This window comes from Balaenoptera musculus, chromosome 12, assembly GCF_009873245.2.
Source record: "Balaenoptera musculus isolate JJ_BM4_2016_0621 chromosome 12, mBalMus1.pri.v3, whole genome shotgun sequence".
Lineage (NCBI taxonomy): Eukaryota > Metazoa > Chordata > Mammalia > Artiodactyla > Balaenopteridae > Balaenoptera > Balaenoptera musculus.
This window is the reverse complement of record NC_045796.1, coordinates 76,613,833-76,639,058: the sequence shown is the minus strand read 5'-3', so window position 1 is coordinate 76,639,058 and position 25,226 is coordinate 76,613,833. Positions and strand designations below refer to the sequence as shown.

Below are 25,226 nucleotides of genomic sequence, written 5' to 3'. Positions count from 1 at the left end.
TTCTTGAGATGGAATCTACTTCTGGGGAAGATGCTGTGAAGATTGTTGAAATGACAACAGAGTATCGAGTATATTACATACGCTTGTTTGAAACGGCAGCTGCAGGGCTTGAGAAGATACTTCAATTTTGAAAGAAGTTCTGCTGTGGGCAAAATGCTGTCAAACAGCAATGCATGCAGAGAATGCAGAGGACAGAGAAACATTCGGGAAAGGAAGAGTCAATTGATGTAGCAAACTTGCTTGTCTTATTTTAAGAAATTGCCATAGTCACCCCAGTCTTCAGCATCCTGAAGCACCCTGCTCAGTCAGCAGTCATCAACATAGAAGCAAGACCCTCCACCAGCGAAAAGATTACAATTTGCTGAAGTACCAGATGATCGTTAGCATTTCTTACCAATAAAGTATTTTTAATTAAGGGATGTATATTGTTTTTTAGACCTAATGCTATTCCACATTTAATAGATTATAATATAGTGTAAACATATATGTGTTTTATATGCACTGGGGACCAAAAAAATTATGTGACTTGCATTATTGCAATATTTGCTTTATGGCAGTGGTGTGGAACCAAATCTGCAATATCTCTCAGGTATGCCTGATCTTAAAGATATTGCCCCACTGTCTCTGGGCTTATGTTGTTTCTGATAAGAAGTCTTCTGTTAGCCTTATGATGCTTCCTCTTTATGTAATTTGTCTTTTTAACCTGGTTGCTTTTTTAGACTTTATCACCAGTTGTTTTTTTTTTTAACATCTTTATTGGAGTATAATTGCTTTACAATGGTGTGTTAGTTTCTTCTTTATAACAAATTGAATCAGCTATACATATACATATATCCCCATATCTCCTCTCTCTTGCATCTCCCTCCCATCCTCCCTATCCCACCCCTATAGGTGGTCACAAAGCACCGAGCTGATCTCCCTGTGCTATGCGGCTGCTTCCCACTAGCTATCTATTTTATATTTGGTAGTGTATATATGTCCATGCCACTCTCTCACTTCGTCCCAGCTTACCCTTCCCCCTCCCCATTTCCTCAAGTCCATTCTCTATGTCTGCGTCTTTATTCCTGTCCTGCCCCTCGGCTCTTCAGAACCATTTCTTTTTTTTTTTAAGATTCCATATATATGTGTTATCATACGGTATTTGTTTTTCTCTTTCTGACTTACTTCACTCTGTATGACAGACTCTAGGTCCATCCAACTCACTACAAATAACTCACTTTCGTTTCTTTTTATGGCTGAGTAGTATTCCATTGTGTATATGTATCACCAGTTTTGAGCAATTTAATTATGTGCCTACATAATTTTTGGAAAGTTTCTTGTGCTTGGGGTTCATTGAGCTTCTTCAGTCTGTTGGTTTATAGCTTTTACCATATTTGGACAATTTTTGGCCATATTTCCTTCAAATACATTCTTTAGTTCTCCTACCTTTCCTTTGAAAATTCCAAATTTTAAGAAATTTTTTATTTTGTTGTAATTTTTGATTACACAAGTGTTGCAAAAGTGCAGGGAGTTGATGTGCATTCTTCTCTCAACTTCCCTACTATTAAGATCGTATATACTGTGGTACCTTTGTCAAAATTAAGAAACTAACGCCGGTACATCACTATTAACTAAACCTCAATTACTTATTACTTGGATTTCATCAGTTTTTCCATTAATGTCCACTTTTTGTTCCAGGATCCAATCCATGATACCACCTTGCTTTTATTTGTCAAGTCTTAGTCTCCTCTGGTCTGTGACTGGGGATATTAATTTTAATAATATATTTTAACACTATATATCAAAACATCATTTAAAACTGATCAATATTTTAAAAATTATCAATAATGTATTTTACATTATTTTTTCATACTAAATCTTCAGAATCTAGTGTGTATACTTACAACACAAATTAAACTCAGACACTTTCATTGGAAGTACTTCATCTGCATTTAGAGCTCACAAAATTTACAGTTGAAAAAGTAGATTCACATTCTCCGGTTGTTCCAATATACTTAAAATTCTTCCAAGAATTGCACTGAGTATCAGTTTTTAAATTTAAATTAATTAATTAAGAAATTCAGTTATTCAGTTGCAGTAGCCACAGTTCAAGTGCGCGATTGCCCTATGTGGCTAATAGCTACCATATTAAATACTGCAGCTCTAGACCACTGTAAGGACTTTTGACTTTTATTCTGAGCTCTGAAAGGTTTTGAGCAAAGGAGTGACATGATCTCATTGAAGATTACTCTGCTGTGCTGGAGAACAAATTGAGGTGAGGGCAGAAGCAAAGAGACCAGCCAGGAGGCACTGCAATAACCCAGGTGAGTGAGGAAGGTGCCTGGTACTAGGGCAGTAGCAGTGGAGGTGGAGAAAGGTGGTAGGATTCCAGGACTACCTTGTTAGACCTGACACAATCTGCTTGCGGATTAGCTGTGGGGTCAGGAATGACGCCAAGGTTTTGGGCTTAAAAATGGAACAGGGCTTCCCTAGTGGCGCAGCGGTTGAGAATCTGCCTGCCAGTGCAGGGCACACGGGTTCGAGCCCTGGTCTGGGAAGATCCCACATGCCACGGAGCAACTAGGCCCGTGAGCCACAACTACTGAGCCTGCGCGTCTGGAGCCTGTGCTCCGCAACAAGAGAGGCCGCGATAGTGAGAGGCCCGTGCACCGCGATCAAGAGTGGCCCCCGCTTGCCGCAACTAGAGAAAGCCCTCGCACAGAAACGAAGACCCAACACAGCCAAAAATAAATAAATAAATAATTAAAAACTTTAAAAAAAAATGTGTTAATACTTATTTTAAAAAAATGGAACAAGGAATGTCTTTTACAGAGAAGATTTTGTAGGAAGTAGGTTGGGAGTGGGGAGATCAGGGACTGTTTTGAACATTTTGAGTTTAAAATACCTATGAGACATTTACGTGGAGATGTTAAGTAGACAGTGGATATTTGAGTCTGGGGTTCAGGAGAGAGAGTTCTGCTGGGGTTATACATTTGGGAATCATTAACACATAGACAGTACTGTATTTTATAAAATATTTATTTATTTATTTATTTTTGGCTGCGTCGGGTCTTGGTTGTGGCACGTGGGATCTTTCGTCGGGGCCTCCCAGCTCTCCAGCTGTGGCACGCTTATGGCACACAGGCTTAGTTGCCCCGCAGCCTGTGGGATCTTAGTTTCCTGACCAGGGATCGAACCCACATCCCCTGCATTGGAAGGCAGATTCTTAACCTCTGGACCACCAGGGAAGTCCGCACTGATGATATTTTAAAGGTAAGATTTGAGGACTTCCCTGGTGGTCCAGTGGTTAAGACTCCCCTGCTTCCAATGCAGGGGGCACAGGTTCGATCTCTGGTGAGGGAAGTTCCGCATGCCACAGAGTGTGGCCAAAAAAAAAAAAAAGAGAAAAAAGTAAGATTGGAGGAGCTCACCAGAGGAGTGAGTGTACAGAAAGAAGAGTTAGTAGCAGAATTTTCAGGAAAATGCAAGTTTTGAGATCAGGCCCCAAAGAGATCAACAAGAATTGGTGGAATAGTATATTCCTCCAATTAAAAGCAGTGTTAGGCTCAATGATGCAAAGGTAGTGATTAGCTAACCAGGTATAGCAAATCATTTTGCTGTGCTGAAGCAAAAATACAGAGCCAGAAGGTATGGAAAGATGTATTCGGTGAGGACGGGCTTTCAGGCTGGCCGGGTGGCTAGTCAGAGCTGGGAATGCGAGGGTTCTAAGGACAGCTTTGGAGTTAACAACTGACAGCTGCAGTTAGTTTCCTACACCTACACAAAACCGACCAACCCGTCTTGCCATAGAGCATATGTCATAGTGCTGGTACAACAGGCATCTCGTTTCGCAGATGAAGAGAAGCATTGCCTTGGACCACAAAGCCACTTAGCCGCAGAGCCTCGCCCTCGCGTAGATTACCGGGGAGGTGCCCTTCCCCCAAGGGCACTCGAGCTCTAAAGTGGGACAGGCTCGGAGGGAGGGGGGCTGACACGGCGAGTTCAGAAATAGCAATCGTGATGGGCGTGTGAGTTCCGCGCAGAATTCTGACAAAGGGGAGGGCCTTGGCTTGAAGACGAGGCATACGGTCATTTAAGTCTAGTGGAAGAACTAAGGCTAGTGGAAGCTCAAGGACAAAAAAGCACTGAGATTCTTGAGTTGGCGCTGTGAACGATCCTTGCTTGCCGCATCCTCTCTAAGTCGGGCAGTGAGGAGCCTGAAGAACCGAGGAGTGAGGGGGCGGTGGCGGGGAAGGGCCGACTGACACGGCCCCTTTTAGGTCCTGATGCTGGGAGCAGCGTCTGCACTCCTATTTTCCTTTCACCGGGTCACTCTGCCCGGGAGTGGCTACCTCTCGGGCAAAACTATGGCCTTGTTAAACGGGAAGGTGCAGGAAAGCCAGGCTGCCGGCGCCCCGGGGACACCCGCCGACTGCCATCACCCCTTTGACTCCCGGCGCCGAGCGGGCACAGTCAGACCGGAAGACCCCGCGGGGCTGGGCTTGTGGGCCGCACGGGAAGGGGCGGTGCCGGGGCACAGGAACCAATCACGGCAGACGCCTCTACGTGGCTAGTACTGGCCAATAGGCGGCCGCGGCGGCCGCGGCGGGGAAATTCAAATGTGTTTGCGGAGAGGGGCTGGGGTTCCATCTTTTGTTCTCAACTCAGCTTTGCGGCGGAGAGTCCTACCTTGCCGGCGCACGGAGGGACGGCGGCGGCCGGTGTGTGGGCTCTTTAGCCGCGCCGCGCGGGCCGGTGAGCGGTGGGGGCGAAGCGGGGAGGGCTCGCAGCCTGGCAGAAGACGTAGGGTGCGGCTCAACGGGCTGGAGGGGGAGGGGCGGGCTCTCTGCCCCTCCAATCCTCCCGGTAGTGCCGGAGATTTTTTTTGTTGAGGACCCGGGAGACGAGAGGTAGGTGTGGACTTGGCTGGAGAGAGGGCCTGGCAGGGCATCTGGGGAGACTCCCTCTCTTGTCTGGTGTTTTAGAACAGGGAGAGGAGATGGTGGCCGTGATTCTGACAGTTACCTTTGGGACCTGGCTTCAAGGGGTGATACCTAGCTGCCCGCTTTATCCCCCTTTTTCATTGTTACGCTCGAGGTCTGGGGCGCCATTGATATCAGTGACCCTTGGTTACTGGATTGATGGGTTTGAGAATCACAAAGATGAGATTGACAGGAAGAAAGACTGCGGACACTTTGTGGACTAAACATCAACACCATGCAGATGAGCAAGTGCTCAGTACTGTACTAATACAGTAGATTCTTGGTATTAGAATGATTAAGGTAGCACATCATGTTTCTGCCAGATATGCACAAGAACAAGCTGCTGATATCCCATTTATCAATAAAGGGCAGTGATGTTGTATGTATCATGCTTTGAAAGCACTTGCAATGTGCAGGTTTACTGACATAAAGCAGATGAATAAAGGAATGGTTATTCTCACTACCAAAAGGATTTTTTTTATGCCTATATGTCACTACCAGAATCCAAGCAAACGTACCATCACATTTTTTAAAACGACTGAATTTGCAGATGGCCCAGAGAAAATAATTATGGAGAAAGAGTGAAAGGAAGGCAGAGAAGAAAAATGGAAAGTTGGAAAGGGGGCAGCATCTTCTGTGTTGTGCAATGGCTTCATTGACGTTCTGGTGGAAAGGAGAGGTGGACTTACCTGTTGGAATCCTTGCTGGGCAGATTACAGAGACATGCTGTTGTTTTTGTGCACATAGCTTCACAAATACCACCCTGATAATATCTGTGTTGAGATATTCATATAGTTAATGCTTTAGTCTCCGGGGTTCTAAAAGGCTAGTTGCAACATTTTTTTCTTTAATGCTAGTAAAAATAAGAATTCTGAATAGTTCGATTTTTTTTTTCCTTAGAAATGGAGGCTGATGATTTAAGTGGCAGAGAGTTGACAATTGATTCCATAATGAACAAAGTGAGAGATATTAAAAATAAATTTAAAAACGAAGACCTTACTGATGAGCTAAGCTTGAATAAAGTCTCTGCTGATACTACAGGTGAGTTCCCTTGTTTTGAATACCTCTGAGGTAAAGGAAGGAAATGTTAACCACTGGGTGTTCACATGGTGTACTTTTCTCAGTAATTGATGCTTACCAATTAGAGCACAAACATTTTATGTCTTAACCCTTGTGTGTGGAAATATTCCCACAATTTTCCACTTTCTTAAAAAAGGACACTTAACATCATTTATTACAGTGTGCTCAGAGGTAATTTTCGTAACTCTTCCATTATTGGCAGCTGTCATTTCCGCTGCTATGCCTGCCATCAATAGGTATGCCATTTTTTTTCCATTCCTTTTTTTGCTGCAAACTGAGAAAACCTCACCAGTCTCAATAAAATGATGTACAGATTTAAGGTTAAACGCTCAGTGTGTGATTTGAAGAATCTTCCTCTCACTCTCCTGGCCTTTCTTTCGTATTCTCCCTTGCTCACTGTTCCAGCCACGGCAGCTCCCTTGCTATATGCCTCCTGTGTGCTGGAACAACTCCTATCCCAGTGCCTTTGTTCTTGCTCTCTGCCTGGAACACCGCTCCCCAGCTACCTGCCCACTCTTACCTCCTTCAAGTCTTGGTTCAAATGTCATCTCATCGAGGGCTTCCCTAACACACCTATTTAAAATAGCAACCTGTGGGGTTGGGTGTGTGTCCCCTATTTCCTTTCCCTGTATTATTTTTCTCTATAGCACTAGTCACCTTATAGCTCATTTACTCAGGTGTTTATTGTCTCTCTCCTCCACTAGAAAGTGAGCTCTCTGAGGGTGTGGCTTTTATCTGTTGTGTTGTGTCTGCAGAACTAAGAATGGTGCCTAGCAAGTAGTAGGTACTTAAATATTTATTGAATGATGAATGAATGAAAGTGCCCAAAGTTGAATGCCCTAGTTTTATGAAAAGTGTTAGCTCAGAAGCCGAATCTTTACTATATTTTAGATTGTTGAGTTTTTTTGAAAAGTGACCTTTGGATAAGTTTGTTGTATCTGTACTAACCATTAAATGGATGAGGGATTGAAAGCAAATGGAAGAACCTATAACTAGTCATGATGGCAGGTCATATTCACTTGAAACAACTTAGAAACTGATCATTTTGGTGTTAAGCAAATTCTTAATATGGTGATATTCTATCACCACACTTTGTGTATTTAAACAGTGGTAACAAAGCTTGTACGCCAAGGTAGATAAGTCCTTATTTAAAATCTTTAGCTTGCTCAAAACTGTGAATACTTAACATATATTGATAATTGGGATGTAAGACATAATACTGAGGAAGATTAAAACCGTGGTTTCTAGATGAGAAGAATTTAGTATCTACTATGCTACATTGTAATATATGTTTGACATCGAATGAATACTAACACAATAAGACAGGATGCTTTAAGGTTTTAATAGAGGGAGAATGGGGTACGAGAAATACATCTGCAAAGACCGTTTTTTAGACACCTTGAAGGCTAACTTGTTAGGAAGGCGATGGGAGGTAAAACTGAAAATGAAGTTAAGATCAGACCAGATTAAATTTAAGGGTAAAAACAAAGTTATGAATCTGTTTTGTTTTGTTTTGTTTTGTTTTAGTAAAAAGGAGAAACAGTAATTTTGTTTATAAAAGCAAATATTTAACCCTTGTTGAAGGTAACTGAAGCTAATAGAAAGAATGATAATTTCTCTGAGAAATCTAAATTTAATAATGTTTAATAATGACTAAAATATCCTGAACAGGACAACTAGTAACACTAAAGAAAGTTAAAAATAAATTAACAACATGAAAATTTTGGAGAAATGTGGGTAAATTGGAGGGAGAAGAAAATGACCATACCTGTTGCTTATCTTTTGTAAACTGGTTTTGTTTGATCGGTTTAAAACTAAGTTTGAGGAATATGGATATAATGTTGGATCAATAAGGTTGTAAAGGTTATGTTAGGACTAGAGCAGTAAGTTTCTAAATTTTTAATGAATAAACATGAAGAATTTTCCAAGAAAGTTGGTACTGGTGGTGGTGAGAGAGGCTTAGGTTTTCTTTGCATCGTTAGGATGCTAAGATAGAATTATGCTGCTACAGCATACAATATTCTTAGACTGCATATGGTTTTCTAAAGCTCCTCATAAGCATTTATTTCCAGGGTTTTTTTTCCTTCAAAATATATAGCTTTTTGTAGTACAATATACTGTCATAAAAATATATATGCAGTAAACAAGTTTGCTTATATTTGCATGAGTTGTTAAAGTTTTAAAAAAGTATTTTAGGGAGTTTGTGTATGTTCATACTGAGAGTATCAGTGATTAACTGTAATTTGAAAGAAAAGTGCGATTTGGCATTTGTTTTATGTCTTTCCTCTGTTGTGGTATATTTTGTCCCCTATTCAGATAACTCGGGAACTGTTAACCAAATTATGATGATGGCAAACAACCCGGAGGACTGGTTGAATTTGTTGCTCAAACTAGAGAAAAACAGTGTCCCTTTAAATGATGCCCTTTTAAATAAATTGATTGGTCGTTACAATCAAGCAATTGAAGCACTTCCTCCAGATAAATATGGCCAAAATGAGAGTTTTGCTAGAATTCAAGTGAGATTTGCTGAATTAAAAGCGTAAGTATTACCATTTTAACTGCATTTAGCTAACTACATTACATAACACATAACTACATCACCAAAAGGTAAAATGAAAACATGTTGTCAGAATTACTTGTAAGAAATTTAATATTTTTTGACGAAATCCTTTTGTTTATAATTAACAAGTGAGTAATGTAAACCTTCTTTACTATGTACGTATTTCCACAAAGGTACATACTCTAGACTCTGCCTAAAAAGATTTTAAAAATTAACTTATTTAATTTTACATACAGAAAAAAGAAAAATATCCTGTGTCTTTTGGAAAATAGAATGAGGAGTTATCAAACTTAGGCAAATGTGTCCTTTTTCTTAAAACTTGACTGTGAAATCTTTATTTCAGTATTCAAGAGCCAGATGACGCACGCGACTACTTTCAGATGGCCAGAGCAAACTGCAAGAAATTTGCTTTCGTGCATATATCTTTTGCACAGTTTGAACTATCACAAGGTAATCTGAAAATGTCAAGTCCGAATTTTAAGTAGAAGATAGCTTCCTACCGTAACTTACATTCGAATGTCAAATCATGTGTATGAAGTAGAAGTATGAGGCGAAACGTCAGATGAGAATATGGGGGAAGAATGCTACCTAAGTGTGAATGTGGAGGATATTTATCATACGGGCCCTTCCTCTTGTGAGGAGTAACCCAGGAAAATAAGCATGAACGTCACGTGTGTGCTATTACATTCAGGAAACATCTAAAGGAAAGTGGCTTCTTTACTGAGGATTTCTGGGATGAGGATATAAGATGTTTAAACCAGAGCTTAGATAAGTTTTTCACGTGCGATGGTGTCATAGCACCAAAATATGTATCAGAATATAATTGTAGCATTAATTAGTAGTTCAATTAAAAAAAATGTAAACTGCTGTAGAAGCTTTTATTTCTTGCTCACTTGGTTCTACCTAGTCTGGACATTTTAGATAGAACGAGGGCAGTCTCTTCCTCAGACATTTTTGGCCCGGCCATTAAACCTTTACTCTTCATTTTCTGGGGCCTTTGGATCTATCCTGTTGGCCCTCTGGCCACGTTTTCTTTCCTGTTTTTCCATTTGCCTCGTTGCTGCTCCAACCCTGATCCCATTTCCCACCAGTAATACACATATTATCACCATTTTTTTTTTTTTTTTCGCTCAGCCAGAATCCTCGTAGTTATGTCCAAAGCAGGGCTAACTCCTTGGAGAGTATTCGCCAGGACCGAGGTTGGAGAAAAGCACTGTATAAACTCAGATCCTGAACTTCTCCTTATTCAGATGATTTCTGAGTCCTAGTTATCTGAATCATCTTCTCTGATCTATCCTGTGCACTATCGTGTGACTTAAAAAAGAAATCATCCCTTTCCTGCCTGGGAGAATTGACTTGTTGCTTGTTAGAGTTTGGCCAGGCCTTTAAGATCATCTATCTCTCCTTCATGCTACTTTTTTAAATTTTTGAGGTGTTATGGCCTATCAACAGCACCTATAAACTTATAACTTTAGAATACAAATTTTGAAAATCTCAAATTATATTATCTGTAAATAAGAAATAAACCTCATTGGTACCACTGGGATGTAGTAGTAACCTCAAGGTCCAAATTGTGATTATTTTGAACAAGATTGATGAATAGGCTTTCAGGAAAAATGCAGAATCCCCGAAGTCCTATGTGCTTTTGGTGTGTATGTGTATTTTTGTAGGGGTGGAGGACATTCCATAGTTTTTATCAGATTCTCAAAGGAGTCTATGACCTTAGTAAGCTCCCTAATTACTAGTTCCTGTCTAAGCCTTTCTTTCTTCTTTTGCTATCCTGAAATGCTCAATACATGAAATATCAGTACTCTGAATAAATGTAGTCTTAGTCTCTATCAAATATGTTTATGTTCTTAAAATTTGTAAACTGTGAGAGGCTAGAGGCTGACTCTTAACCATTTTTATACCCAAGTGCCAAGTGCATAGTATAGCCCAGTGGCTCCCATAAATGCTAACACATTTCATAACATACATGATGTATACATTTAATCTTTATAAATGAAATTCTAAACTAAATGTATTGGGTAAGTTTGCAGTTGAAAGAAAATTTGTTTGGTAACTTATCTGTAGTCAAAAGGTGATTTTGGTAGTTTCTCAGTTATTTTGCATTTGGGGGGTGGTGTAGCTAAGTCTGGTAGCTAAAGATTAATCTTTATTGTTACATTTTTTCACATGAATCCTTTCGATGGGAATTCCCTTTAGCAAAAGATGTCAACCTTAATGACTAAATGTTATTATAGATGATAATTATTATGCTGCGTTGTAACAGATTGATGCTCTTGAGACTCTTGCAACAGCTAAGGCTTAGTTTTCCCTTTTACTGAATTCTCTCAAGTTTCTAACTGTTTGAGTTGACCTTTGCTGCCCCCATTTTGTAACTGCATTGCTAACATTTCTTTTACTTGTGAAAATGGACCGTGGCAATAAACCAATACATAATTACATCAGTTAACATCTTGTACAAGTAAACTGTTTGACATGACTTGTTATCAGAAGTGAGAAATTGCTTACTTCCTTATGAATAACGTGCGTGAGCCTTGGAGTAAACATTTTTGCCTAAGACTTTAAAATTTTTTTCCTAGGTCCTGATGAATACGCCTCTGGGGAGTGAAGGTTGCTGCATTTAAATGACGATTATTTTTTACTTTGTTAGGTAATTTCAAAAAAAGCAAGCAACTTCTTCATAAAGCTGTGGAATGTGGAGCAGTACCAGTAGAAATGCTGGAAATTGCCATTCGGAATTTAAACCTTCAAAAAAAGCAGCTGCTTTCAGAGGAAGAAAAGAAGAGTTTATCAGGTAAATATGTTAGTGTGTGCTAATACTTTTCTGTGGTGTTTTGTCCTGCAAAAAAGGATTCAGGATAATATTTTATAGAAAAATATCATTTATTTAGAATGATCAAAATCTAAGATTAAGTTTTAGATGTAAAGGAGGTAAGACTTTTAGAAGTAACAAAGTCATTACTTTCTTGTTGGAATTTTTTTTTCCCTAATCAAACTCGAATTGGTAACACATTAAAAACAGCTTGATCTAAAACAATAAGGTCCCACTGTATAGTACAGGGAACTGTTTTCAATATCCTGTAATAAACAATAATGGAAAAGAATATGAAAAAGAATATATATATATATATAAATTACTTTGCTGTACACCAGAAACTATTACAGCATTGTAAATCAACTATACTTCAGTTAAAAACAAACAAACAGAAAAACTTGATCTGGGCAAGAGAATGACTTTTTGCTATTAGAAATAAGGAATGTGTCTTTTCTCTGAGTAAACAGTTATAGAATTATGGAATAGTTTTGAAGTATAGTTAGAGAATTATCTCCATAACATCTTCATGTCTGCATATCTTGTTTGGGGACAAATATTTACTATGCATTGACTTTTAAAACATTCTTATTTATGAGATTACTTTTTTGTGTATTTCTTATGTCTTTACAAATTTAATTACAATTTCAAATGTTTACAGCATCTACAGTATCAAATGTGCAAGAACCATGCCCCAGTACACTTGGACATTTACCAAATAGGAACATCAGTTGTGATTCCAGAGCACAGACTAAAGCCAGGTTTTTGTATGGGTAAGGAAACTGAATCCATTTTTTAAATGCTCGTCCTACATTTATATTATTTATACATCCGCGTATATATTTTCATGTTACAATAACAGTGTTTAACAGTTGATGAAAATGCGTGTGTCAATATTATTCTTTTAAAAATCGGGAGTATTTTCTTTCTGTTTAGAGAGAACATACCCCCTCAAGATGCAGAGATAGGCCATCGAAATCCATTGAAACAAACAAACAAAGCTAAGCGAGTAAGTTATTTTTAACTCTGATTAAAATGGTAGTGGTGAGGTATGTACTCATTTCCTAGTTAGTTACTTAATCTTTCCAAACACTTTTAGTCATGCCCATTCGGAAGAGTCCCAGTTAACCTTCTAAGTAGCCCGGATTACCATGAGAAGACAGATGCTTCAGTTGCACCCCCTTTTACTAAAAGGTATGTTTGAGTTTTAATTTTTTAATTTGGTTTCAAAACTTGAAGATTGATGGCAGAATTATCTTCACGTCTTTTACTATGTAAAAGTAATTATGAGTACATTTTTGCTTAGTATGAGGAATGAGTGGGAGATATGACTTTATTTTGCTTTTGCACTCATTAAAAATATTCACTAAAGGAACTATTAAAAAATTAGGAAACACAGAGGAAAAAATATTAAGTCAACACGAAGATTAAAAGACTATGCAAACAGCCCTGGGGTAAAAACTCCTGATGTTTGAACATTTCTCCCTTATGGGAGCCTCTCTGGTAAGACTCTCTTTAGTGGGTATGGAAGTCTCCATAGGGGTGAAGGGAGGTCTGGGAACAATTTCTTCTGCAGCTCGTTCGAGGAAAGGGGCAGCTATCAGTGGGAGAGGTGATTAATTCACTCACTTGCTTCTTTTTTTTTTACATGTGCACCTCACTTTACAGTCAGCATGGCCCTTAGTCCTTTTTTTTGTTTGTTTTTTTAAAAATATTTATTTATTTATTTTGTCTGTGCTGGGTCTTCATCGCGGCATGCAGGCTTCTCTAGTTGCAGCGCATGAGCTCAGTAGTTGTGGCGTGCAGGCTTAGTTACAGTATGTGGGATCTTAGTTCCCTGACCAGGGATTGAACCCCTGCATTGGGAGGGAGTCTTAACCGCTGGCCCACCAGGGAAGTCCCCACTCATTTGCTTCTGAGCCTAAGGCTTCAAGAAGTGGGGCAGGGTAGGTAGAGACGAAGTATTGTTCACCACATCCAATGCGGTCTCCTTCCTTCAACTTGAAAACTGAGAGTCTCGTATTGCAGCTTAGCTAAGGGACCTCATTTTTCTGCTCTATTTTTAACTATAACCACTATTCATTACATTATTTCTAATGGAAAAGGCTCCTTGGATTCTAGAAAATCATTTTGCAAGTAAACTTTAGAAATATAACCGTTTGTTTTTAGCTGGTGTCTTCTATACTTAAATTCTTATTATACTTAGGACTTGACTGAACATTGATATTAAAGAGCATTTTGGATGTCAAGGTTAAGCTCCAAAATCTTATGAGATGACTATTTTCTTGTCATCTCCATTTCAAGTGCTAGCTTAGGAAAGAAAGGAGACTTTCTCCCACTCAAAAAAATAAGAGCAGAAACAAACCAGCCATTTTCTTGGTGCTTGTTTTGATAGATTGTGAGCTAGGCACTCTCCCATAGGAGAGCCTACACCCTAGTTCTTATCCTTAAGCTATTTGCAACCTGAAGTGTAGTTTGATCTACATACTGCTGTTCCCTTATCCTTTCCCACATTCATACCTTGACTCCAGCTGTTACTTATTACATAACAGGGTAGGCAACCACCTGCTTACTACTCATCTCTCTCACTTTTATCACTGCCCAGCACTTTAGTCATGTTTATACTGGAATCTTGTTATTTTTAAAAATATCTTTCCAGGGGACTTCCCTGATGGCGCAGTGGTTAAGAATCCTCCTGCCAATGCAGGGGACACGGGTTCGAGCCCTGGTCCGGGAAGATCCCACGTGCCGCGGAGCAAGTAAGCCCGTGTGCCACAACTACTGAGCCCGTGTGCCACAACTACTGAGCCCGTGTGCCACAACTACTGAAGCCTGCACACGGGCCATGAAGACCCAACACAGCCAAAAATAAATACATACGTACATACATACATTTATTTAAAAAAATCTTTCCAAGTGATTTTTCCAATTAAAAGGTGTACATATTGTTAAAAAGCCAACTTTAAAATTGAAAAAATAATACGTTGCAATGATTGATTTCAGGTTAAACATTACAGTTGTTTTGTTTCATGGGTAACAGACAGATCTCTGGATCAGAATGCCGAGATACAGTCGTTTCTGGATGTAAATCAAGTGGAAATGATTCCAGTGACTTGAGACATTTAACGGTATGTCCATTTTTAAATCTTTCCATGAAGCAAGGGTTCCTGACCCAGGGTCCATGGAGCTTTTTCCGGGAAAGGAGTCCGTGGTTTATGTATCTCCAGCAGTGTTCCTGAAGCCCCAAGAGATGTCGGACCACTGATGGGCAGTGGCACATAGGTCCTAAACTGTTTCTGCTCAGTTGAGGGGGTAGGGCAATGATCAGCGATCTCCTGGGGTAACTCTGAAGTAGCAATTATTATATAGTGTTTTATCAGGTTAGTTGGCCTGGATTTGGGAATAGCGGGGCGAGCCATGCCCCCCAGCTTTTGTTTCTTGGTATGTTTAATCATATGATCTGGCAGGGCATCTTAGACAAAAATGAGGGAGTGGCTTTGTGATGGGGCAGAGGTGAGGGCTTAGATAATCCTGGCATCCTGATATGGCAGATATGTGAACCTCAAAGGCAGGAAACAGCTTTAATCCCCGGTGCACTGATTTTTAGGGGTTATACTATTCTTACTGTAGTTGAATTAAACCCCTGGCATCACAATGTAGGTCTTTTTGATTTTCGATTCCTTGTAACTCGTCTCTCTCTTTCATGGTCTTTGCTTTTAAATAATGAGTTTAACTAGTTTACAGCTATCTTAGAGAATAGTGCACAATTGTGTCAAAAGTTTACTTCCTGGATTTAGAATAATACTCTCTTAGACTTATACAAATCTTAATTTTGACCAGTGCTGTTATTTTTGGTGATAAAATATGATCACGGTAACAAAATAATGAAGTGTGTTTTATGTTAGATTCAAATTTTCTAACCTCTCTCTTTAAGTGACTGTATTTTGTCATTTGATTAATATGTCTATTGAAAGTAAATTGGCCAATTTTATGGTTATGGCCATTCCCGTTGCTCTAGTCAGTAATTCAAGAAGTTATCTTTGCTGGCAGTTTGTGAGTCCACATGTAAGTATAATAGATAATTTTCCTAGCAGTCTTTTCATATAGTGAGACTTTAGTATATTGAACACTAAGACAGATTAGTACTACTTCTGTTGATGAGACTTTATTTTATATAAAATCAAATCAAATCTTATTCTTTTTATGTAGTCTGTTAAAAATATTCGTTCCAAGGAACCTCTGATGACAGATGAGAAGAGTTCTGAACTTATTACTGATTCAGTAACCCTGAAGAATAAAAGTGAATCAAGTCTTCTAACAAAATTAGAAGGTAAGAGTGACAAAACAGACTACTTCTTTAATTAAGAGAATCACTTTGTACTTGTGAAAGTTGACCAGCCACCTAACAATTGCCATGTAAGACTATGACTATATCCCTTTATCTTGTATTTCAGTTAAATTTTATAGATTATATGAAAAGTATTAAATTCTGTAGCAAAGAAAGTTTATTTGCCTAAAAGCTGCATTAAAGGAAGATTGGAGGGAAAATACAGTGGCACTGAGTTATTTTTCTCAGTTGGCTTGACAAATACTTTCTGGAAAGGACACAGAAGCTGTATTTATATGATAATTCTCCCTTTCCTCCTTTGTCATACATTTGCTTTTCCAATATGTGAGTACTATGGTGAATGTTCTAAGGATATATACATGAATGAGACAGGGTCCCAAGGAGATTGCCAACCAGTGTGGGAGATCTGCTGATAAATATAATGCTGGGTAGAATATAGAGTACCATGAGAACCACATCAATAAAATGCTATGAGGATTCAGTGGAAGGAGAAATCTGAGGAACTAATTTGGTTTAGGGGAAATAAGGAAATAGTTTGTGGAGGAGAAGAAACGTGAAGAATTGTTAGCATTTAAATAGGAAGAAAGAGCAGTGATAGAGTATTTCAGATGGAGGGAATAACGTAAGCAAAAGAATAAAATATTCGAGGAACAAAGATGGTCAATTACGCTGAAAACTGTAACTCAGGTAGTATAGAAGTGGGAGATAAGACTAGTTAGAATGTCAGGCTTCAATTTTTTATTTTTTTAGGTGTCAGAGTACCATCAAAGATTTTTGAATGGGATCACGAATTGGATATCATTGTCCAAACAAAGGTTGCCAGATTGGGTGTAATTTTTTCTTTTAATTGGACTGAAGAGGAACGCTGGGACTCTTCTGGTTTTAGCCCGGAAAGTCCCATGTCACAGGAAAGCCCTCAGTCCCTGCAAACTGGGATGCCATGATTTTGATCGGGAACATCAGCGTTTTTTCCAGGATCCCCCCTCGGCTGCCCAAATCCTCAGTTGCTCAAGTCCCTTATATAAAATGATGTAGTATAGTCAGCCCCGTGGAACCTGCGGATATGGAGGGCCAACTGTAGATTCCTCTTCCTAGTAATTGGGGGAAACTCATATTTTATATTTTCATGGCACCTACTACAAACTGGTATGATTGAAAAATCGTCTTTACCGAAACTTCTTGTTTATAGTACTGATCTGGCACCCAATTTAACGCTCTCATTTCTTTCACACACGTTTCCATCGAGCGCATTCAGAGTGGGGTTGTCGGGTCACAGGCTGTTGTATGTATTCAGCACGTCGATAGTGCGGAACGGTTTTCCGAAGTGTTGTGTTTGACCAGCACTTACGTTGCTCTTGCTCCGTATTCTTCCCAGTAGTTCTTATTGTTGGTTTTTAATGTTAAGCATTCTGATTCTGCTAAGTGATATCTCACTGTGGTTTTAATTCGCATTTCCCTGATGTCTAACGATGCTGAAGGCCTTTTTGTGTTTATTCGCCATAGGGCTATCCTCTCGTGAAGTACCTGTTCAAACCTCACCAGTTTTTCCGTTGGGTTTCCTTTCTTTCTCGCATGGATTTTAGGAGACATTAATATGGTCTAGATACAGCTCCTTTGTTGGGTATATATTTTACAAGTAACTTCTCCTGTTATGTGGTGAAGACTTGATGAAATTCTTAATTATCATGCATTTTAATTTATCAGTCTTTTCCTTTGTGGTGAGTGTTTTCTGTGCCTTTAAACAAATCTTTTCCTCCTCCAAGATCATAAAGATATTTCCATATATTTAATTTAATTTATTTTTTTATAAATTTATTTATTTATTTTTGGCTGTATTGGGTCTTCATTGCTGCGGGCAGGCTTTCTCTAGTTGCAGCGAGCGGGGGGCTACTCTCCGTTGCGGTGCGCGGGCTTCTCATTGCGGTGGCTTCTCTTGTTGCAGAGCTTGGGCTCTAGGTGTGTGGGCTTTAGTATTGTGGCACACGGGCTCCATAGTTGTGGCTCGTGGGCTCTAGAGCTCAGGCCCAGTAGTTGTGGCGCACGGGATTAGTTGCTCTGTGGCATGTGGGATCTTCCTGGACCAGGGCTCGAACCCATGTCCCCTGCATTGGCAGGCGGATTCCTAACCACCGAGCCACCAGGGAAGAAGCCCTTTCCATATATTGCAGAAGACATCATTTTACGTTTCACATTTAGAGTTAGATTCTACTTGAATTTAATATTTGTGTAGAGTTAAGATCAAGTGTCAGGATTCATTTTTTTCTCCCCATGTGGATATCCAGTAGATCCAGCAGCATTTATTGAAAAGACCCTTTTTCCCCTCAGTGATTTGTTTTTAAATTAGATGAGTCTGTGTTTGATGTCTGGTTTTGGGTTCTTCTCTGTTCCATAGTCCTTTGTGTCTTTGTGCTAATACTGACGTAATTACTGCAGTAAGTCTTCATATCTGTCAGTGTAAATCTTCCACCTTTGTTCTTTGTCAAAGCTATTTTAGTTATTCTAAGCCTTTTGGATTTCCATATAAATATTAGAATCTGTCAGAGTTCCTTTTTTTTGTTTTTAATGGGATTTTGATTGAGATCTAGTGGGACAAGTTGACATCTTAACAGATAAATTTTCTACTCCACTAACCTGGCATATCCCATCATTCATTTAAGTAATCTTTAAAACATTATTGAAGAAATACTTTTCTGTGTAGAGATTTTGCTTATCTTTTGCTAGAGATGTACTTAGAGATCTGATATTTTTTTTTGATATGATAATGAATGGGATCTTTTTTTAAAAAAATACTTATCCTCTACTTCTTTGTTGCTGGTATATAAAAATACAACTGATATTTAGCTATTGATCATATTTACAGTGACATTGCTAAAGTCACTGAATAATTCTAATATTTTCCTATAAGTTCTTTCATATTGTTTGAAAATAATATAACATTTTTTGCCTTCCAGTCCTTTAACTTTCATTTCTTTTCTTTGCTGTATTGCACTTATAACCTCTAGCATAATGGTGAATAGAAGGAATGATAGGTGGCGTTTCTGTTCACTCCTTATTTTAGAGAGCCACTTTCATTATTTTACCCTCGCGTGATAATTGCCTTAGAGTCTTACAGCTATTCTTTATCAAATATCAAAACAGAGTGAGTTTTGCTTTATACCTAGACTAAAAGTTTTTTTGTGACTGGGTATTGAATTTTATGAAATGCCTTTTCTGCATTTTTGGAGTTGACCACAGACTTTTCTCCTCTATTATTATGGCAAATTGAATTAACTTTCAAGTGTTGAAGCAACTTTGCATTTAGGAATAAACACAACTTGGTCATAATTTATTATATCTTTTGTATATCAGTTGCAAATATTTTGTTTAGAATTTTTGCATCTGTTATGATAGGGACAGAATATTGACATTCATAAAATAGTCAATATTATTGTTGAGGCTCTTTTGTTCAGACGCTTAGGAAAGTAAATTACAGGCTAGTTTAAGGTAAAATTTTTGTTAAAAAGCTAGAGGTCTATGAAAAGTGGTGAACTAGCTTCTCTTTATTAGTAAGACATACATGTTTTTAAATTTTTACTTATTTATTTCCTTGTTTTCTGGTAAAGACCAGAAGCATTTAAATTCAGAATGGTCTTTGGTAAAGCTCTAGGTAACAACCTAGGAAGATGACTGTTGCAGCTTTGAAAAATTGACTTGCTAAAAGCAAATTGTCAGCAGCTGGCTTAAAGTTTTTAGTTTCTTTGTTTTTTTAAGAGCAAAATGCTAATACAGTTTTGTAACATGTTCTATCGTTTAGGTTTATTTTGTTATTATCAAATATTCTTGCCTTTTAATGACAACAACAACAAATACAATTTCAGAAACTAAAGAACATCAAGAACCAAAGGTTCCAGAAAGTAACCAGAAACAATGGCCATCTAAGAGAAAGTCAGAATGTGTAAACCAGAATCCTGCTGCATCTTCAAATCAGTGGCAGATTTCAGAGATAATCTCAAAAGTTGATACAGAGGTAACTTTCCTTTTCAAGTGTAGCATTACTGTTGTTCATAATGTGATGATCATGTTAAATGTTTTCTTCTTTTATTAAATTCTTGTGTACCATATTTAGTGGAGCAGCTTGCTCAAGTGTGTGGTTTTTTGTTTTTTTTGCTTTTAATTCACAAAACAATGATCAGTAGTAAAGGTTTAGTTTAGTAAGAGTATATGTCAAGCTGAATTCTTTTCTGTTTTCAATAGTGTTTTTGGATGCTGGTAGACTGGTGCAGGGGTCAGCAAACTACAGCCTAGGAGCCAAATCTAGTTCCCAGCCTGTCTGTAAACAACATTTTCTTGAAACACAGCCATACCCATTTATTTACTTACTGTCTATGCTTGCTTTTGAACTGTAACAGCAGAGCTGAGTAACTGCAACAGAGACCACCTGGCCTGCAAAGCTGAAAATGTTTACTATCTTACCTTTTCCAGAAAACAATGTGCAGATTGCTGAACCAGTGCCATGCTGTACCAAGCATTTGACAATTTCCTATTGTCGTCCTCATGGATAAAATAGAAAAATGTAGACTAGATAATGTGAATTCATAACAGGTTGAACGATCATTCTCAGTGGCTTGGGTCCATTTCAGAAGCAAGGATCTCGTAGAAAGCCATACCTGTACGTAGTTCACGGCCATACTCTTGTCATTATTACTTTTCAGTTGTATTCTAACTCAGCAGTTCTCAAATATTTTGGTTTTGGTGCCTTCTTTTATACTCTTAATTATCGAGGTTCCTAAAGAGCTTTGGGGGAATTCCCTGGAGGTCCAGTGGTTAGGACTCCATACTTTCACTGCCGAGGGCCCAGGTTCAATCCCTGGTCGGGGAACTAAGATCCCACAAGCTGCGCAACGTAGCCAAAAAGGGGGGAAAAAAAGAGCTTTGGTTTACGTAGGCTATGTTTATCTGTATTTGCTATATTAGAAAGTAAAACCAATACATTTAAAAAATATTTACTAATTTTTAAAAAATAACAAGAATAAACTTTTTACATGTGAATGTAGATATACTTAAAAATAAGTATTTTGTTTTACTGAGGTATAATTGATATACAACATTATATTAGTTTTAGGTGTACCACATAATGATTCGATATTTGCATATTTGTATATACAGTTGACCCTTGTACAACATGGGTTTGAACTGTGTGGGTCCACTTATGCATGGATTTTTTTCAATAAATATGTACTATAGTACTACATGATCTTTGGTTGGTTGATTCTGAGAATGTGGAACTGTGGATGCATAGTGCCAACTGTAAGTTTATATGTGGATTTTTGACTTCATGGGAGGTTGGTGCCCCTAAGCTCCCAGTTGTTCAAGGATCAACTCTATTGCAAAATGATCACCACAATAAGTCTAGTTAATATTCATTACCATACATAGCTATAAATTTTTTTTCTTGTGATGAGAATTTTTAAGATCAACTCACTTAGCAACTTTCAAATATGCAATTCAATATTATTAACTATTGTCACCACGTTGTTCATTACATCCCCATGACTTATTTATCTTGTAACTGGAAGTTTGTACCTTTTGACCCTCTTCCCCCAGCCCCGCTCCCACCCACCCACCCCCGCCCCCAGCAAGCACCAAACTATCTGTGAGCTTGGTGTTTTGTTGTTGTTGTTTTCCCCTCCAGATTTTACATATAAGTGATACTATGCAGTATTGGTCTTTCTCTAGCTATGTCACTTAGTATAATGCCCTCAGGGTCCATCGGTGTTGTCACACATGGCAAGATTTCATACCTTTTTATGGCTGAATAATATTCCATTGTATATATGTACCGTATTTTCTTTATCTATTCGGCCATCAATGGATATTTAGGTTGTTTCCATTTCTTGGCTATTGTAAATAATGCTGCTATGAACATGAGGGTACAGATATCTTTTCAAGTTAGTGTTTTCCTTTTCTTTGGATAAATACCCAGAAGTAGAATTGCTAGGTCATATGGTAGTTCTATTTACATTTTCACCAACACTGCACAAGACTTCTATTTTCTCCACATCCTTGTCAACACTTCTTATTTCTCCTCTTTTTGATAATAGGCACTCTGACAGGTGTGAGGTGATATCTCATTGTGATTTTGATTTGCATTTCCCTGATGATTAGTGATGTTGAGCATCTTTTCATATACCTGTTGACTATTTATTTGTATGTCTTCTATGGAAAAGTATCTAATCAGCGCCACTGTTCATTTATAAGTTGGTTATTTGATTTTTGGTATTGAGTTGTAATGAGTTCCCTGTGTTTTTTTTTTTTTTTTTTTTGGCTGTGTTGGGTCTTTGTTGCTGTGCACAGGCTTTCTCTAGTTGCGACGAGCGGGGGCTACTCTTTGTTGCCGTGCATGGGCTTCTCATTGCGGTGGCTTCTCTTGTGGCGGAGCACGGGCTCTAGGCGCATGGGCCTCAGTAGTTGTGGCACACAGGCTCTAGAGTGCAGGCTCAGTAGTTGTGGCGCATGGGCTTAGTTGTTCCATGGCATGTGGGAACTTCCTGGGCCAGGGGTCGAACCCATGTGCCCTGCATTGGCAGGCGGATTCTTTTTTTTTTTTTTTTTTAAAGCTAGTTTTTTGGGGTTATTTTAAGATGTTTTCTGACTTTATTTATTTTTGGCTGTGTTGGGTCTTTGTTTCTGTGCGAGGGCTTTCTCTAGTTGCGGCGAGCGGGGGCCACTCTTCATCGCGGTGCGCGGGCCTCTCACTATCGCGGCCTCTCTTGTCACGGAGCACAGGCTCCAGACGCGCAGGCTCAGTAGTTGTGGCTCACGGGCCTAGTTGCTCTGCGGCATGTGGGATCTTCCCAGACCAGGGCTCGAACCCGTGTCCCCTGCATTGGCAGGCAGATTCTCAACCACTGCGCCACCAGGGAAGCCCCCGGCAGGCGGATTCTTAACCACTGTGCTACCAGGGAAGCCCCTCCTTGTGTATTTTGGATATTAACCTCTTATTGGATATGTGGTTTGCAAATATTTTTTCCCATTCCATGGATTGTCTTTTCATTCTGTTGATGGTTTCCTTTGCTGTGCGGAAGCTTTTTAGTTTCATGTAGTCCTACTTGTTTATTTTTGCTTTTGTCTTTACTTTAGGTGTCAGATCTAAAAATTCATTGCCAAGACCTGTGTTAAGGAGCTTACTACCTATGTTTTCTTCTAGAATTTTTATATTTTAAGGTCTTATATTCAGGTCTTTAATTCATTTTGAGTTAATATTTGTGTATGGTATGAGAAAGTAGTCCAGTTTCATTCTGGACTGTTTTCCCAACGCCATTGATGTTGTGGCTGTCCAGTTTTCCCAACACCATTGATCTGTGTGTCTGTTTTTATGACAGTGTCATACTGTCTTGAATACTATAGCTTTGTGATATGTTTGAAATCAGAGAGCGTGATGCCTCCAGCTTTGTTCTTCTTTCTCAAGGTTGCTTTGTCTATTCATGATCTTTTGTGGTTCCATATGAATTTTAGGGTTGTTCTATTTCTGTGAGAAGTGCCACTGAAATTTTGATAGGGATTGCATTGAATCTGTAGATTGCTTTGGGTAGTTATGGTCATTTTAACAATATTCTTCCAATCCACGAACACAGAATATCTTTCCATTTATTTGTGTCTTCAGTTTCTTTCATTGGTGTCTTATAGTTTTGAGTATACAAGTGTTTCACTTACTTGGTTAAATTTGTTCCTAGATATTTTATTGTTTTTAATGGGATTGTTTCTAACAGGTTTTTTTGGTGGAGTCTTTAGGGCTTTCTGTATATAATATCATGTCTGCAAATAGTAACAGTTTTACCTCTTCCTTTTCAATTTGGATACCTTTTATTTCTGTTTCTTGTCTAATTGCTGTGGCTAGGACTTCCAATACCATGTTAAGTAACAGTGTGAAGAGTGGGCATCCTTGTCTTGTTCCTGATTTTAGAGGAAAGCTTTCATCTTTTCACTGTTGAGTATGATGTCTGCTGTGGGCTTGTCATACATGGATTTTTTTATGTTGAGCTATGTTCCTTCTGAAAAATAAGTATTTTTCAAAACAAAATAATTACAGTGAAGAGAGTGATATTGTTTTACAATTTTTACAATTTCTGTAATGGTTGGCTTAACAGAAGACTGGATTTCTTGTATCCACTTTTGCATTCAATCTATTTCACTATCACATGCCTTCTAGCCTTGGGAAAACTCTAGTTTATATTCATGAAAGAATGAAAGTGAAAAAGGCAAATAATGTCTTAGTATGATTATGAAAATAGTTGTAACCTCTGAGACTCCAAGAAAAGATCTTGGGAACCCCTCTCTTTCTGCTATTTCTAGATCACTCTTTGAGAACTGTTGATCTAAGTAATGGAGTAGATAACAAATGTTAGATGAGAAGAATCCTGACAGGTTGAACCATGGACAAACAGTATCTCCTCTTTTTTTCTTTTTAAAACTTGTAAACCAATAGAATGGTAAAGGGACTTAAAACTATTTATCTGTCATTAGGGAAATGCAAATCAAAACCGCAATGAGACACCATTTCACACGCACCAAGATGGCTATAATTAAAAAGAGACAGTAATAAGTGTTGGTGAAGATGTGGATAAATGAACCCTCATACACTGCTGGTGAGAATGTAGGATGGTGCAGTCACTTGAAAATGGTATGGCATAGCAGTATAACTTACCTCCACTGCTTCTTCTCGGGTCAAGGCAGAAGAGGACCATTCTGAGACCTACATAAATGGTGATCACCTTGCCAGAGTTATTATGAGGTGCTAGTTGAGAAAATTTACACTTAAGAAAAAAATCTAAATGTGCCTTCTTAATAGAGATTTCCTGCTAGTAATTTTCTGCCTTTTACTCCTGGTTGCACGTGAGGTCTCATTTTCCTCTGCCTGCTAGTTGCCCTCCAAGTTTGTGTCTATATACTGCTTCATCAACCACCAACATGCATTGTTTCGCTATTCATAAAAATTGCTTTGTAAGCTTAGTTATTTTATGTTTATTCATGCATTTTTTATGATTGTATCAATTATAGTGCTCATTATAACATATTTAATTACTAAGAATTTTGGGGGAAAAATATTAAAAAGTAAAGCACCTATCATAATTACTAATTGTGCTTAATTTGAAATTAGAGTGTCATGAATTAAAAAAAAAAAAATGGTATGGTAGTTCCTCAAAAGATTAAGCATACAGTTACCATATGATCCAGCAATTCTACTCCTAGGTATATACTCAAGGGAATTGAAAATATATATCCACACAAAAACTTGTACATGAATGTTCATGGCAGCATTATTCATAATTATAAAAAAATAGAAATAACCCAAATATCTACCACCTGGTGAGTCAATAAGCAAATATTTTACTCTGATTTTATTATTTCATTTTTTTATTCAATAATAAAAGTAATGAAGCACTGATAAATGCTACAGCATGGCTGAACCTTGAAAACATG

The 25,226-nt window shown here is 38.4% G+C and overlaps 1 protein-coding gene across 4 annotated transcripts in view; it reads left to right on the top strand.

Annotated features, from left to right (window-relative positions):
* Window positions 1-4,592: 4,592 nt before the first annotated feature.
* Window positions 4,593-25,226, top strand: part of TTK (TTK protein kinase) — a 42,112-nt gene continuing 21,478 nt past the window's right edge. The window contains exons 1-11 of one of the 4 annotated variants that reach the window (XM_036870903.1): window positions 4,593-4,734; window positions 5,862-6,002; window positions 8,358-8,580; window positions 8,945-9,051; window positions 11,258-11,401; window positions 12,081-12,192; window positions 12,356-12,428; window positions 12,519-12,613; window positions 14,460-14,547; window positions 15,629-15,749; window positions 19,625-19,773. In XM_036870903.1, coding sequence (XP_036726798.1) covers window positions 4,599-4,734; window positions 5,862-6,002; window positions 8,358-8,580; window positions 8,945-9,051; window positions 11,258-11,401; window positions 12,081-12,192; window positions 12,356-12,428; window positions 12,519-12,613; window positions 14,460-14,547; window positions 15,629-15,749; window positions 19,625-19,773 — 1,389 coding nt within the window. In that variant the 5' untranslated portion in view covers window positions 4,593-4,598. Of the gene's footprint in view, window positions 4,735-4,766; window positions 4,890-5,861; window positions 6,003-8,357; window positions 8,581-8,944; window positions 9,052-11,257; window positions 11,402-12,080; window positions 12,193-12,355; window positions 12,429-12,518; window positions 12,614-14,459; window positions 14,548-15,628; window positions 15,750-19,624; window positions 19,774-25,226 lie in introns of those variants that run through there. The other 3 variants (XM_036870904.1, XM_036870906.1, XM_036870905.1) reach the window with 3 other exon arrangements.